The sequence below is a fragment of the Spodoptera frugiperda genome, chromosome 8 (assembly GCF_023101765.2).
Source record: "Spodoptera frugiperda isolate SF20-4 chromosome 8, AGI-APGP_CSIRO_Sfru_2.0, whole genome shotgun sequence".
NCBI classification, from domain to species: domain Eukaryota; kingdom Metazoa; phylum Arthropoda; class Insecta; order Lepidoptera; family Noctuidae; genus Spodoptera; species Spodoptera frugiperda.
The window spans coordinates 1,395,940-1,411,521 of NC_064219.1; the positions used below are offsets into that span (position 1 = coordinate 1,395,940).

General features: G+C 37.7%; 1 protein-coding gene across 3 annotated transcripts; it reads left to right on the top strand.

Annotated features, from left to right (window-relative positions):
* Positions 1-151: 151 nt before the first annotated feature.
* On the top strand, positions 152-15,321 carry LOC118275863 (translation initiation factor IF-2, mitochondrial). 3 transcript variants are annotated; one of them, XM_050695475.1, is made up of 16 exons: positions 152-436; positions 752-896; positions 1,290-1,407; positions 1,720-1,883; positions 2,369-2,549; positions 3,867-4,043; positions 4,326-4,375; positions 4,633-4,847; positions 9,830-9,908; positions 10,080-10,205; positions 10,783-10,854; positions 11,215-11,368; positions 12,176-12,297; positions 12,624-12,807; positions 13,330-13,470; positions 15,093-15,321. In XM_050695475.1, the coding sequence occupies exons 1-16, from the start codon at positions 411-413 to the stop codon at positions 15,260-15,262; spliced, it is 2,124 nt and encodes a 707-aa protein (XP_050551432.1). In that variant the 5' UTR covers positions 152-410; the 3' UTR covers positions 15,263-15,321. The 3 variants fall into 3 exon arrangements, with proteins under 3 accessions (XP_050551432.1, XP_050551433.1, XP_035449865.2); XM_050695476.1 differs by lacking the exon at positions 11,215-11,368 and adding an exon at positions 11,395-11,548; XM_035593972.2 differs by lacking the exon at positions 11,215-11,368 and having other exon boundaries at positions 10,783-11,008.
* Positions 15,322-15,582: the final 261 nt, after the last annotated feature.

The window sequence follows — 15,582 nt, forward strand, 5'->3', positions numbered from 1 at the left end:
ATCAGAAATCGAAATAATCGGTTGATTATAATGTCTAATGTTTCTATTTCTAAACAAGGAAAGGAAATTCATGGCAGCCCTTCGGAATGAATGAACGAAACGTCCTATTTCCTGTTCCCTGACGTATGTCATATTCTCATAATGTCATTATTGTCATCTATATAAATCTGTCAAAGCCGTCTCATGTGGAGGTTATGTTATGTTTTGCAATTTTTATTAATTATTTTTAATAGTTAAAGCTCCAAAGATTAACATGAAAGTTTTACAAATACCACAGTAATTGTTAATTTATGCCAAATGAGACTACCTCTTCATAACCTTGAAAGTTTGTGACATAACCTTTTTGATAACTTGAAACCTTTTCAATCGATTCTTTCATGAATTAAGTCCAACAATTTATAACAGGGACAATGTACAAAAGTTTCCTATTTAGAAGGTAAGATGAGCTATTTCTCTTTTGCGTTTAAAAGTTATCATTCATAATATCGTCCGCCTAAACAAGTTTATTATGAATACTCAGACGCTACTCAATTTTAAGACGCTCTCAAAAATATATCAGTCACTACATATTTTACAAAATGACCGGGGTACCACGATATTTAAGTATAACTTGAAATTGAGTAGCATTTCATTGACTGATGTAATTTACCTATAATAACTTATATTACACAAGTTTATGATTCATTACTTGAGTTGATTATAGTCAAAACACCGGCGAATTGTCTATATTAATCTATTTTGGTATTTTCAGGTTACCATTAAATTTAATTAAACATGAATTTGTTTCTCAAGTATATGGAATCCAAAAGGTTCCTTTGAATAATAGTCACCAATGGGCCAGACAGCTTTCGATATCATATGTATGCTGTAAGAAGAGGAGATCACCTGAAGAGAAGGTTTGTAGAATAATTGGATTACAGAAAAATTAAGTAAAGACTACACTTCAACATACTACTGATCAGACAACCACAGATAGGACTGATGCCTGATCTAGAGCTGCAGACTACCAAGTGGGTTTTCTAGGACTCTGGTTCGAAAAGCAGGACTAGAAATGGGGTGGTTTTTATTCTGTAGGAGTCTGCCACTCCCTCTCGCCTCCCCCAAGGTGGAAAAAGTATTTAATGATTTTCTCCCTTTAAAAAAAACATACACATACTACTGATGATTTCAAGAGTCTGTTAATAGCACCATACTTATAAAAAATAATAATAATATGAATTACATTTAAATCTAACCTTTCTTTCGTTACTACATGTTTAAAAAAAGTTGTTTTTTTTTTAAATTGACAGGAAGCAGAGAGTCAAGGCAGACAGTCAATCAGGTATTCACCAAAAAGTGCTGAAGTTGTTGGCATATGGAGGAATATGACTGTCAAAGAAATTGCCACTGTACTTAATAAGGATATTGGTGAGTAATTAGATCTGTGTGTTTATGTATTATATATATTGTGTACTGCCTATCGGGCTATCAGGGCTGCAGCTCGAAAAGTAAGATTAAGGGAATTGTGTGGCTTTTAGTCAATAAGAGTCTAGCACTCCCTCTTGCCTCACTCAATGTGGGAGAAGACATTGGATGATTTCATCCCTCATATAAATGGTATAACAAAATGTTATGTAGATATTATTAAAAAAAATTGTTTATTTGGATCTGGTAGACTATTCAGAAGACACTAACTACTAATATTCTAGATTTGAAATAACTTAAACTTTTTTATTTCAGATCATGTACTAAAAGCCCTAGACTTTGCTGACAAAACTTCTGATGTAGTTTACACAGAGAAGACAGTGATCCACAATCCTCAGATAATAAGGGATGTTGTCAAGATATCTGGCTGCAGGTTCAAGATAGTGCCTAAACCGGAACCGGAGTTGGATGAAGAAGAGGTTTGTTCTACTTGTTGCTGATTTATTTTTTCTAGGAGCTAGTTATAATAACAAAAAATTGAATTTCTTCTGATTTAAGTAGGTTCCAAGGTTTTCTGTACTGTAAAAAAAATTCTTTAAAAGATCAATTCAAAAGGTGTAGGATTTGTTATTTGAAACTAATCTGTACCCTTAGTACAAGTTTGCATTACATTCAACAAAACCGAAACGAGAGCGCGGTTAAGGCTTTGATTGGCAGGCGAGAATGAAGCAACCAATCAGCGCGTCGAACGTACTCACGTTTCGATCTCGTTAAACGCAAAACAAACTCGTACTAAACCCTCAGTAATACCTTAAGAAATAATGTTATTATATTTTTGGAATATGATGTGCAAAGGAAATATATTTTGTTATTTGTTACCTATCCCATGAGGATAAAGGCAAGTAAACTTATTAAATATCACAATGTAACAAGTTTTGATCATCAATTTGAATTGTTATCATAGAACAAAGACGCAGTGCCAGCGCCGCCGGCTCCTCCCGAAGCGCTCCGCCCGCGCCCGCCGGTGGTCTGTGTCATGGGACACGTCGACCATGGCAAGACAACACTGCTAGACGCTCTCAGAGACACGTCTGTAGTCGATCAGGAGTTTGGTGGGATCACACAGCATATAGGAGCTTTTGAAGGTATTTATTTATAAATCTTTTAGGTCTAATGAAATTATTGTTTTTAATATATATTTTTTGGCTGATGTCTTTCATATAATAGTAGCCAAAACTATCCAACCTTTTAGATTACTGCTAGAATCATTGTTTTCTTCAATAGCTGGTTTGATAACCCTCTCAATACAAGATTGTGAATAAAACTTAACTGTATTAATATTTAATGTTATAACCACTCTAACGTCCAGCCGCGCACGGCATCCGAACCGCGCGCGACTCGCAAGTTCGTCGTAACAAAAAACCTATATAGCTACTGAACCGTAATGCCTAGAATAAAGAAAAGAATACCAAAAAAAAGATTGAAGAATACTGATCAATCTTAACGATTTTTTAAAATCTTTAGTTAATCTTTAAAATACAATAAAACGGGTTAAACATGAAACACAGAAAAAAAACCAGAATTATTTCTACCTTTTTAGAATATACGGCACAACTATTGCATATTTTATCAATAAAATATTTTTACAACAAACTAGACTCATTACCCTTTCTTTTGATGTATATATGATTATATTCGGTTAACTCTAAGTATTGTAATTAAATCGAAAGAAAACACTACTCGTAATTTTACACATCAAAAAACCTGAGGAACACATTGACATTATTATGGAATCTTCAATGAATTTAGTATATTTCTCTTTGAAAAATGTATTATTTTGCTTATTACGAAATGTATTTCGATATTTTATATACTATTGTAATGCAAAGTATGTAAAATATGTATAAACAAAACTAAAAGTGGCCAACACCAGACCGGCCATTTTTTTCGAAACAACAATCGTTTGAAGTTAAAATTAGACTAGATTTATCAGCTAAAACTGTGATATTTGTACATCATCGTAAAGCACAAATCTTCTAGTTTATTTTGATGTATAACACTTGCAAGATAAATTAAACAAAACTGTAGTATTTACGACATAATTGTTGGAACTCACAAAAACACTTCAAAAACGAGTCAACTAACTTTAAAAATTTATATTTTGTTTGTCAAAGCATATTACAACGCCATGTCTTATTTTTTCGTCGAACAATTTATTCAGCTGTATAGATAATCAGTCAAAACTCACCAAACAAGACCGTATTTTAAACTAGAGGGAGTTAAACAGAACTCGTCACTTTGGATACTATAGTATCCATGGACGTTAGAGTGGATAAAGGCATGTAACATGTAATCCAATTTTAAGCTTACAAAAAATTGTTTATGAGCAATATGTATTTAAATTTAAAGTGGAAAACATAATATAACAACGTGAAAATCAATTTCCATCTCTTTCTCTCCAGTACAACTGGCATCAGGCGAGAAAGTAACATTCCTAGACACTCCGGGCCACGCCGCGTTCACTGCGATGCGGTCGCGCGGTGCGCACGCGACGGATATCGTCGTACTGGTCGTCGCCGCCGATGATGGCGTCATGGAGCAGACTGTCGAGTCCATCCGGATGGCCAGGGAGGCTAATGGTGAGTGAGATTTAGAGTTGTTATAAGATGATAGAAAAGGTTAATTTATTTTCAGACTTATTGTTTTTGTAATAGTACTGAAAATCGTTTAAGAAAAAAATTTGCTAAGAAGATGGATTAAGATATTATACATTAATAATATCAATGAAAAATAACATTAACCTTGATACAGAAATCTGATAGTTAATGAGATTAATTAAATATTTAATTGTATCTGATACAATTAAATAGTTAATTAATTAGTTACTTAACCGAAATTTTTAAATAATGTTTTTGTTACAGTACCAATACTGGTGGCGATCAACAAAATCGACAAGCCAGGTGTGAACATTGTAGGTATGCCTCTTTTTCTATCTTTGTTTAATGTATTCTATTCATTACACCTTTCCATATTCAACTGCATTTAAGTCTTAAGTCTTCAAATTCAAAATTGTGATGTCCCTTTTTTGCTTTCGTATTATAGAATATCTAAAAGAAGGCAGTTTAATTCTTTTATTATTTCTATATGATAATGTACCTAAGTTTTACCCATGTTCACACATATACCCAGTAAACAAACATTTTAACAATCACATCCCCCTCCCATCAGGACCGAACAATGCGCGCCCTAGCCACACAGGGCATAGTCTGCGAAGCCTTAGGCGGTGACATCCAGGCCATACCAGTATCAGCGCTGAAGAAACAGAACCTAGACACGTTGGTAGAAGCGCTGACACTGCAGGCCCAGCTCATGGAACTGAAGGCTGATCCTGGCGGGTATGTCGAGGGTGCCGTTATTGAAGCTCAGCTGGACCCCAGGACTGGGTAAGTGTTTTTGCAAATTGTATTTTGTTGTTTTAGATTTGTTCTGGTAATAGATAAGTAAAATTGTTAATCAGTAGGCTGGACCACTATACAATAGAAAGTATGAATATGATAGAAATGCTTTGCTTGATAAATATATTAAAAAAAAAATGTTGCCCCACACTAGGATTTTTCCCGTGTCGCCGGTTTCATTTACAAACATTGACACCTAGACCAGAAACAACAATTTGTGGATCACACAAAAAGTTGTTCGGAGTGGTAATTGATCCCGTTACATGTTGAGCGGCAGCCGGTTGCCCAGCCAACACGCCAACCGTGCAGACAAATAATATGTATATAATTGATACAAATCCTTTAAGGCAAAAGGTCATTTGTTCTAGCCTGCGCTAGAATTTGCGCAATCATGATATCTTTTAGCGCAATATGCGCAACTAAATGTCAAAGCAAATTATAAGTTCTATAAGATTTTTCTATAATTCTCGTACATCTACTATAATATACCACCAATTTTGATTCTACCAATATGCTAGTTTGCACAAAAGATTAAAACAATATTTTTTCTTATAATCCAATAACTTATCCCGCCTTGGGCGAGGCGAAAGGGTGTGTCAAACTCTTACTGATAAATCAATTCGTTCCTACTCCTTCTTTTCGAGCCGAAGCCCGGGACAGTTATTAACACTGTTGGAAAATAATTAACGCGGGATAAAGTTTAACAACGTTTATTGAGCGGTAAAAAGTTTACAGACAGAACAGATAATAAAAATTGACACACTAGCGCCACACGTAAGAGTGACGAACTAAAAGTTACGTTTTGAAACTGGAAGTGATTGGATTGATGTTTATACTATTTCAACATCCTCCCTTAAACTCAAATCAATCCCATCTTGGAAGCGCAGTATGCCAGTTTTGCATGTGGTGTCGCTTTGGTGAGTGCGTCTGCTGCCATCAAGTCCGTTTGAATATATTGCACATCAATGGCCCCTTCAACAACTTTATCACGTACATAATGATGCCTCACATCTATATGCTTGGTCCTGGAATGATAGCCATCAGATTCTGAAAGTTTAATAGAACTTTGATTATCACTGTAGACAATCATTGCCTCATTCTTCAGTAGAGGCCAAAATGTTTCTTGAAGTTGCTTTAGCCACATAGCCTCTTGAACACAGGATGACAAAGACATATACTCTGCCTCGGTTGTTGACAGAGCAACAGTCGGCTGGCGTTTAGAATTCCAGCTAATTGCTCCTACCTGAAACAAGAAAATGTACCCAGTACATGAGCGCCGGTCATCTTCTGAGCTTGCCCAGTCTGCATCACAGTAGCCATGAGTCATGTTTTCTTCTAAGTTTTGTTTATAACTCAATCTATATTCTTCAGTACCTTTCAAATACCGCATAACTCGCTTCAATGCTAGCCAATGTGACATTTCAGGTTTCTGATTATATTTACTCAACAAATTTATGACAAAACTTATATCTGGTCTAGTAATTTGTGAAATATACAATAAGCATCCAATAATCTCTTGATAAGGAATTCCTTTCAAGGTATCTGTCTCCTCAGATATACTTTTTAACTTTGTATTAACATCCATTGGAATCTTAACACTTTTGCAATCAGACATGCCATATTTATTTAGTACTTCTCTTATGTATTTTTTCTGATCTAAATAAATGACTCCTTTCTCTCTGTCTCTTTCTACATGTATACCAATACAATAATTGATATCTCCCAAATCCTTTATTTTAAATTGTTTTCTTAACTCCTCCTTAATCTGATTTTTAGACTCCATATTATTTGTAAATATAATTATGTCATCGACATAAGTAGCCAGAAAAATCATATTATTGCTGTCTACAATTTTATAATATAAACAAGGATCTAACTTGTTTTGTGATAGTCCAATTCTTTTAAGTGTAGAACTAAGCTTCTTATTCCATTGCCGGCTTGCCTGTTTTAATCCATATAATGATTTCTTTAAACGACATACTTGTTTACCATTCTCATACATTGGTGGTTGCATCATATAAATCTCCTCCTCTATGTCGCCTTGTAAAAAGGCTGATACAGCATCCATTTGACAGATGTCTAAATCAAATTTAACTGCCAATGCAAATAAATATCTCAAGGAAGCATACCTTATCACTGGTGAAAATACTTCTGTGTAATCCACACCAGGTCTTTGTGAACAACCTTTAATCACAAGCCGTGCTTTAAACTTTATTACCTCTCCATTTTCATTAGTCTTCCTTTTGAAGACCCATTTGCATGGTATGGGACGTTTGTTGTCTGGAAGGGTAGTAATGTCCCAGGTATTATTCTCTAATAATGACTGATACTCCTCATCCATTGCTGCTTTCCAATGTTCAGCATCAGAGCCCGACAATGCTTCTTCAACAGTTAGTGGATCTGAAATCTGTTGAACACACATGAAATTATTGTGTCTCTGATGAGATCTAAGAGTGATATTTCTTGAAACACTACTATCATCATTGGAGCTAGGATAATATGTTTTATCATCAGTCATCCTAGATGTATCAGTACTTGAGTGTGACGACGCATCATCATAGGTTTCACTCTCTAGTGTATTATCAACAGATATCACCTCATCATTTTGACTTATAGGTATATTAACAAGCTCTTTGGTAAGTACAGGTTGCTGTGTCTGATTATCACTATGAGATGTTTTCTCAATAAATATGACATCTCTACTAACTACAACCTTTTTATTTACAGGATCATACAGCCTATATCCTTTGGTATTATCACAATATCCCACAAAAATTAATTCTCTTGACTTGCGATCCCATTTTAATCGATTTTGTTTAGGAATATGTACCATAGCCGTAGAACCAAAAATCTTTAAATTTGAAAGGTTTGGTTTCTTACCAGTCCACTTTTCATAGGGAGTTACCTCAGCCAAAACCCGTGATGGTGATCTGTTTATGACATAGGCAGCAGTAGTGACCGCCTCTGCCCACAACTGTTTTTGCAGCTTTGCTTCAAATAACATGCTCTTTGCCCGTTCCACCAATGACCGATTCATCCGCTCCGCTAGCCCATTGTGCTCAGGCGTGTAGGGAGTACTGGTCTGATGTTTGATGCCGGAAGCTGCTAGAAAAACAGAAAATTCGTTATTACAGTATTCTTTGCCATTGTCACTTCTTACTATTTTTATTTTCCTTTCTAATTCATTTTCAACTTCTTCTTTGAATTTCTGAAATACTGACTTAATATCCATTTTGTTCTTGAGAAAATATACATATACTTTACGTGAATAGTCATCTATAAAGGTTATGAAGTACTTCGCACCACCTGCAGATGGTGTCTCCATCGGACCACATAGATCAGTGTGTACTATTTCAAGTAATGCTTTTGCTCTTGAACCGGAATGTGGAAAAGGTAATCGTGTTTGTTTAGCTTCACAACATGGTATACAAACAGTATCAACATCTTTATTTGTGATAGTTATACCCTCAGCACATGATTCTAACCTCTTTACATCAGCCAAGTTTAAATGACCCATCCTCTTATGCCATGTCATAATATCAGTCTTACTTTCACAAGCTACAGCATAAGCATTCACAGAAGCAGTGTTAAGTTTATACATGTTATTTAATAGTCTTGCATTAGCTATAAGAATCTTATTGGCATTAAATATATTACAGCCTGTGTCAGTAAATTCCACTTTACAACCATTCTTGGTTAATTGACTAACTGATAACAAATTAACACTCAGCTCAGGAATATATAAGACATTTCTTACCTGGATTGGGCATTCATCTTTGCAAAAAATGGTCTTTATGTTTACTTTACCCATATTTTGCACGGAGACAACATCATCATTAGCCACTTTAATTTGGTGAATCGGAGATGCTTGCATGTCATACATCCAGTCTGAACGTCGCGTCATGTGCATTGTGGCACCTGAGTCAATGTACCACTCATCTTTATCCACATTGCTGTAAGCTGAAAAAACTGCTGAAAAACTGTTTTGATTAGATTTCTTCTCTTGGCACTGATTTTTAAAATGACCATATTTGTTGCAATTATAACAACGAGGGCCTTTCCCTTTTTGCTTGGCATTGGTTTTAGAGGTATTCTTGTGCTTTGTAAATAACGCTGAAGACTCGGAAACTTTAACTTCCTGTAAAAGTTTTGTCTTGACGAAGTCTGATGAAATTTTAATGCCGGAACTTTCCAGACCCATGATCATCGGTTTATAATTGTCCGGTAAACCCGCCAACATGAGTGTTCCCAACCATTCGTCATCGACTTGAAAACCGATATTTCGTAATTTATATGCGGTACTCATAATTTTATTCACGTATTCTTCGACGGTTGCGCAGTTATCTAGTGTTGTGTTGATTAAATCCCGCAATAAGCCGACTTTTCTTGATAACCCGGAGTCCTCGAAAGCATTTTGCAGGTTCGTCCATACTTCTCTAGATGACTGTGCATTTTCAATATGGACGTAATTTATTGGTTCTACCAACAAAATAATTTTGGACTTGGCCTTTACATCTTTCTTAAAATCGACTTCGGTGCCGGGATCGACACATTCCCACAAATCTTCGTGTTGTAGATATGATTTTACCGCAAACTTCCATGTAGAATAATTTTCCCGCCCGGCTAACTTCTCAATTTGTAGGTTAGACATTGCCATTTTTCTCGGGGCGATTTTTGATAAAACTACGAAATATTCACTACTGTACGATACTTTTATCACAATAAATGTTAAACTTTGAGTTAATTAGATATATGGACTGGGCCCATAACCTATTGGAAAATAATTAACGCGGGATAAAGTTTAACAACGTTTATTGAGCGGTAAAAAGTTTACAGACAGAACAGATAATAAAAATTGACACACTAGCGCCACACGTAAGAGTGACGAACTAAAAGTTACGTTTTGAAACTGGAAGTGATTGGATTGATGTTTATACTATTTCAACAAACACCTTTGGTCTCTCTTTCAGCAAACAAGCAACAGTATTAGTACAACGAGGCACGTTACGACGAGGGAGTGTCATCGTAGCGGGCACGGGATGGGCTAAGGTAAGACATTTGTCATTTTAAAAGCAACTTTATATTTAGGAATACAACGATCTTTTTTGTATTCACGCTTTCTTTTGGTTGCAAAGTATAGTTTTATGTAGTCTTCTATTTACTTCATTGTTACATTTTTAACTTAGTTATTTGGATCATAAACATTTTATATGTATGTAGGTGCGGGTATTGAATTCAGCGGAAGGTAGAGTGGTGCAAGAAGCACCTCCCTCGACTCCCGTCTCAGTACTCGGCTGGAGGGAACTGCCCTCCGCTGGGGACCAAGTTCTAGAAGTCAGCTCAGAGGTAAGGTTTTTACTTAATTTCAACTCTACGTCTTTGTGTTTACGATTGAAGTTCTATGTATTCTTTTACCAAATGCTTTTTATGCGTTTTTAATTGCGTCGAAATCGTTTCATGGCTCTATTATTTCACTAATCAATTCTTTTTAGCTGTGCCCCATCTTTTTCTTCTCCTCTAATAATATCTTCTGATTTATTTCGTTGCGGAATCCAAGACAGTTATTCATGTCCCTAGGACGCGCTGGACTTCTATGTTCCGGTGTTTTCATGGTTGTATCTACTGTAGATCCTGGCTTACAGGAGTTGCAGCAGTTTGGGAGGGTGTGGCGGGATTGTCCCATAAAAAAAAATGCTGCCCTATATTACCTTGACAGGCAAGATTAAACTGTTCGAAGACGTAAGAGGTGCGCAAGAACCATTGCAATTGGCCTTCCATTATCTCTGCTTACCATGGGAGACAGGCGTGAGATTATGTACATATGTATATAAGTTCTAAACTGACATGCTCACTAAAACTAACATTAGGACTTAAGACGGGATATTTACCATGTTAATATCGGAAACTCATATTTATTTATCAGAAACGTGCCGGCGAAGTGATGCGCTGGCGCCACACGCAGCGCATGAAGGAGAAGCAGGCGTCCGACCTGGAGGTGATCGCGGCCAAGGAGGCGTGCCACCAGCTGCAGTACAGCGCGCGCCTCGCTCGCAAGCGGGCGCTCGGCCGGTACAAGCTGCGCGCTGACGGGCCCCGGGAGAAGATGATACAGTACGACACGCATCCCACGCTCACTGTTGTCGTCAAAGGTTAGCATATAACTCACTAGCTAGAGGTGATCGCGGCCAAGGAGGCGTGCCACCAGCTGCAGTACAGCGCGCGCCTCGCTCGCAAGCGGGCGCTCGGCCGGTACAAGCTGCGCGCTGACGGGCCCCGGGAGAAGATGATACAGTACGACACGCATCCCACGCTCACTGTTGTCGTCAAAGGTTAGCATATAACTCACTAGCTAGAGGTGATCGCGGCCAAGGAGGCGTGCCACCAGCTGCAGTACAGCGCGCGCCTCGCTCGCAAGCGGGCGCTCGGCCGGTACAAGCTGCGCGCCGACGGACCCAGGGAGAAGATGATACAGTACGACACGCATCCCACGCTCACTGTTGTCGTCAAAGGTTAGCATATAACTCACTAGCTAGAGGTGATCGCGGCCAAGGAGGCGTGCCACCAGCTGCAGTACAGCGCGCGCCTCGCTCGCAAGCGCGCGCTCGGCCGGTACAAGCTGCGCGCTGACGGGCCCCGGGAGAAGATGATACAGTACGACACGCATCCCACGCTCACTGTTGTCGTTAAAGGTTGCTATAAAACTGATTTTAACACGAACTTATGTTATAGACCTAATGCCCGAATACTGAAATGTTACTCAATTTTAAATTGTACTTAAATATCGTGCTATCTCTGTCATTTTATAAAGAACTAGCTACTTCCGCGCGGTTTCACCCGCTCTGCTTGGCTCCTATTGGTCATAGCATGATGTTTTATAGCCTATAGCCTTCCTCGATAAATGCACTATCCAACACAAAAAGAATTTTCCAAATCGGACCAGTAGTTCTAGAGATTAGCGCGTTCAAACAAACAAACAATCAAACAAACAAACTCTTCAGCTTTATAATATTAGTATAGGTTTATAACACGAGCTTATATTCTAGCCCTAAGATAATCTGCGTCGAACAAAAAAAGGGAATCACGCAAATCGGTCCATAAACCTAATAACCGTAATCGGTATACATACAGAGAAAAAAAACATGCCGGCCGAATTGAGAACCTTCTTTTTGGGAAGTCGGTTAAAAAAGCTATAAAAGGCTACTAAACAGCATTTTTATGCGTAACGTTTATTATTTTCCAAAGTTCAATTCAGCAGAGTTTTGTGCCTATTTATGAATGGAATAATGTGGCTTTATTATTTTATTTTCCTTGTTCAGGTGACGTGGACGGTTCAGTGGAAGCTATCCTGGACATCCTGGAGACTTACGATGAGCATGACAGAGTGAAGCTCGATCTGGTGCACTTTGGAGTTGGACCTGTCACACCTAATGATTTGGAGGTCAGTAACAACTAATCGCCGTACTCAGAGTAATTTTATGGTTACTTAACTTAGTCCTTTTTTTTATTTACGGAGGAAACCTTCAAAAACAACCTAACTTTTTGGGAAAAAGACTAGGGAGTGTGGGATTTTTACAACTTAACCAGTGGGTTAAGGAGTGCCTTAGCAATGGTTTTCGAAACAAAATCGCTACTTAGGAATATTTTAAGTAGTCTTTAAAGTCTCTGAGTGCGGCTATAAGAGCCGTAATTTACACTTAAACCTGTAAACAACATTTTCCAAGAATTCTCTCTTTTTTTCTAAACATGTAAGTATTAAAATTTCAGACAGCAGAAGTATTCAAGGCTGTGATATACGCATTCAACGTGGACTGTCCGCCGGCGCTGTCGGTGGAAGCCAAGAAGAAGAAGATTCCAATCAAACTGCACAACATCATATACCGGCTGGTGGACGATGTCAAGGAAGAAATCAGTGCTCGGATACCGAAGAGACTGGAAGAAGAGTTTGTTGGTAAGTCATTTTACAACCTGCTTGTCAAGCATGGGAATTGGGTAGTTTCCTAAGTCAAAAGTGAATTCTTTCGACTAGTAGGAATCTAGCCTATTATAACAGACCCTTAGGTATCGTGGGCAAAGATTAGGCAGTGGACTGTCACAGGCTGTCGATGTGACAAATGGCCATGAAGTAAAATGGCCGATATGCCATAACTTGAATTTCCCTTTAAACAAAACGTAAAACTTTACTGAACGCTGAATGTTACAAACTACGCCCCTCTCTATTTTCCATTTAACGGTCCCGTACTACAAAAATCTTGCTAATTGTCCACATTTTAATGAACCACTTTCTGAGCGCTTGGTTATAAGCGATTATAGGCTTTATCTACACCTTTTTACTTATAACATTATTGATTAGGGCCGAGCTTTTTATCACACTGCACAATCACTTTATAGCATCTCCTCTTTGTACTTACGTCATGCTTATGACCTAAATATAACTAACAGAAAAGTAATATTGTTTTATTATAATTTCCAGGTGAAGCGAACGTGTTGCAGCAGTTTGTGGTGACGGAGAACAAGAAGAAGGTTCCCGTGGCGGGGTGCCGCTGTGTGAAGGGGTCGCTCGCCAAGAACGCGCTGTACAGGGTTGTAAGGGGACAGGAGGTCGTGTTTGAAGGTAAGTCGTTGAACTAATGTAGAAATTGGAAATAGTACTGAATTGGTAGCGCATTAAGCGCCTCTTTCACCACCTAACTATAAGGCTAGCCGCACACACTCAATAATATTGTCAATGCAAGATTGTCAATATCTTCATCAATAAAATGATCCCCGCACACTACACAATATTATTGTCAATTTTTCATGGTACAATCTGACTCAGTCGATCCGCAGCTAGATTCATGTGCGCACGTTGAACATAATGGAAAGAAAGAAAAAAGTCGTTGCATTGAGTATTGCATTAATTTTACTAACTAAAACAGGCAATCAAGAAAGAAACGATGGATTAATGACTGGATGAGAAAAAAGCTGAGTTAAATCACTTTAATCTAATAAATGAACTACGGGTTACAGAAGAAAATGATTTTAAAAATTACTAAATTAATTTAAAATTTTAAAAGTTGGCAGTTACTTTACGCTTTTTTTTACTTTACGCATTATTTTTCTTAACTGTATCACGATATTTTTTATTTTTATTTTTTTTGAAAAACGTTGCCCCACATTATGATTTTCTCCTGTGTCGTGGGTGCGATTACAAACATACAATTTCACATACACATGACATCCAGACCCGAAACAACAATTTGTGGATCACACAAAGAGCTTGCTCCGTGCGGGAATCGAACCCGCTACACATTGCACGGCAGCCAGTTTGCCTGTAGGGCAGTAGATATGCTTTGCAAGATGTATTCCATAATTCTGGATAAGTTTCCCATGTTTTAATAAACACTGACAAATAGTGTTTTTCCGTAAGGGTACTATTATATATTATAACAGTATCAACACTATTTTTGCTTTGGATACTGTTTTCATCTTCCATTTTGAACAAATAACACGAACGTCCGCCTGCCTTGAAATCTTTTCCTCAACTAAAATATTACCGCGCGCCCGCACACGTCAATATAATTGACAATACCCCTGCCTCCCCCCGATATTGACGTGACAAAATCAGAATTTCTGGATAATCTACAATATTATTGAACAATACCGCAATACAGGTCGCACACACACAATATTATTGACAATACGTACTTTATTGACAATATTATTGAGTGTGTGCGGCTAGCCTAAGTGCCCGATAAACTGACGTGACAAATAGTGCATACAAATTACGTTCTTAATTCAAAGCTATCTGATACATAGCGGCTATCCAGAAATTGTGAAACCAGTCCTAAATATTTCCAGAATTCATGTAAAAGAGGTTGCGATAACTCTTCGAAACATTTTGATTAAAGCTGTCTTTTTTGACGGGGGAAAATCATCCAATGACTTCTGGGCGAGGCGAGAGGGAGTGTCAGACTCTTACTGACTAAAAACCATCCCGTTCCTACTCCTGCGTTTCGAGCCGGAGCCCCGGTAATCCGCTAGGCAGTCCAAACCTCCGGGAAGCTGTATGTCTGTGATTATCACAACACAGGAAAACATCGTATTGACAACATTAACTCGCTGTGTATTGGAACGCAGATCTACTACTATTGTGTCTCATATACCGACAGACAATAAGTTAAACCAATATGATATTATAGGAGTAAGTCAAGAAGAGGATATCATACATCTATCATAATGATTATTATTCCCCAGGTAAACTAGCATCAATGAAGCACTTAAAAGACGAGGTTCCTACTATAAAACGTGATATGGAATGCGGGCTTCGTTTCGAGGAACCATTCGACGTGCAGCCAGGAGACACGGTAGTCTGCTACAAGATGGTAGATGCGGCAGACACCACCGCCTGGGATCCCGGCTTCTAGTTACCAATTTATACTAAAATATTTATTTTAGTCCAATAAATACATACGTTATGTAGATATTTTTTGATTTTATTTTGAACTTGTGGGATAATCTCCTCTTGCTTGGTGACCTAGATTTTATTATTGATTAATTTGTTCAAATAATATGTATTTTGGATAAAGACAAAAAGGAGATAGGGATAGAATAATCCATTTCAATGTGTTAAGTTCGCAAAAAAAAAATTAATGCCTCCACACAATTTTAATATAAAGATTAAAAAGTAGGCTGCGCGATGTCGCCACGTCTGCGCACGCTGCTTATGATGAAGATTCCCTCTGTG

Bases quoted from the DNA above. Each gene is read 5' to 3' on its own strand.
- LOC118275863 (XM_035593972.2), top strand. From the start codon at position 411: ATGTACAAAAGTTTCCTATTTAGAAG. The intron at 4,848-9,829 runs GTAAGTGTTTTT...TCTCTCTTTCAG, and splicing joins CAGCTGGACCCCAGGACTGG to CAAACAAGCAACAGTATTAG. The intron at 9,909-10,079 runs GTAAGACATTTG...ATATGTATGTAG, and splicing joins CGGGCACGGGATGGGCTAAG to GTGCGGGTATTGAATTCAGC.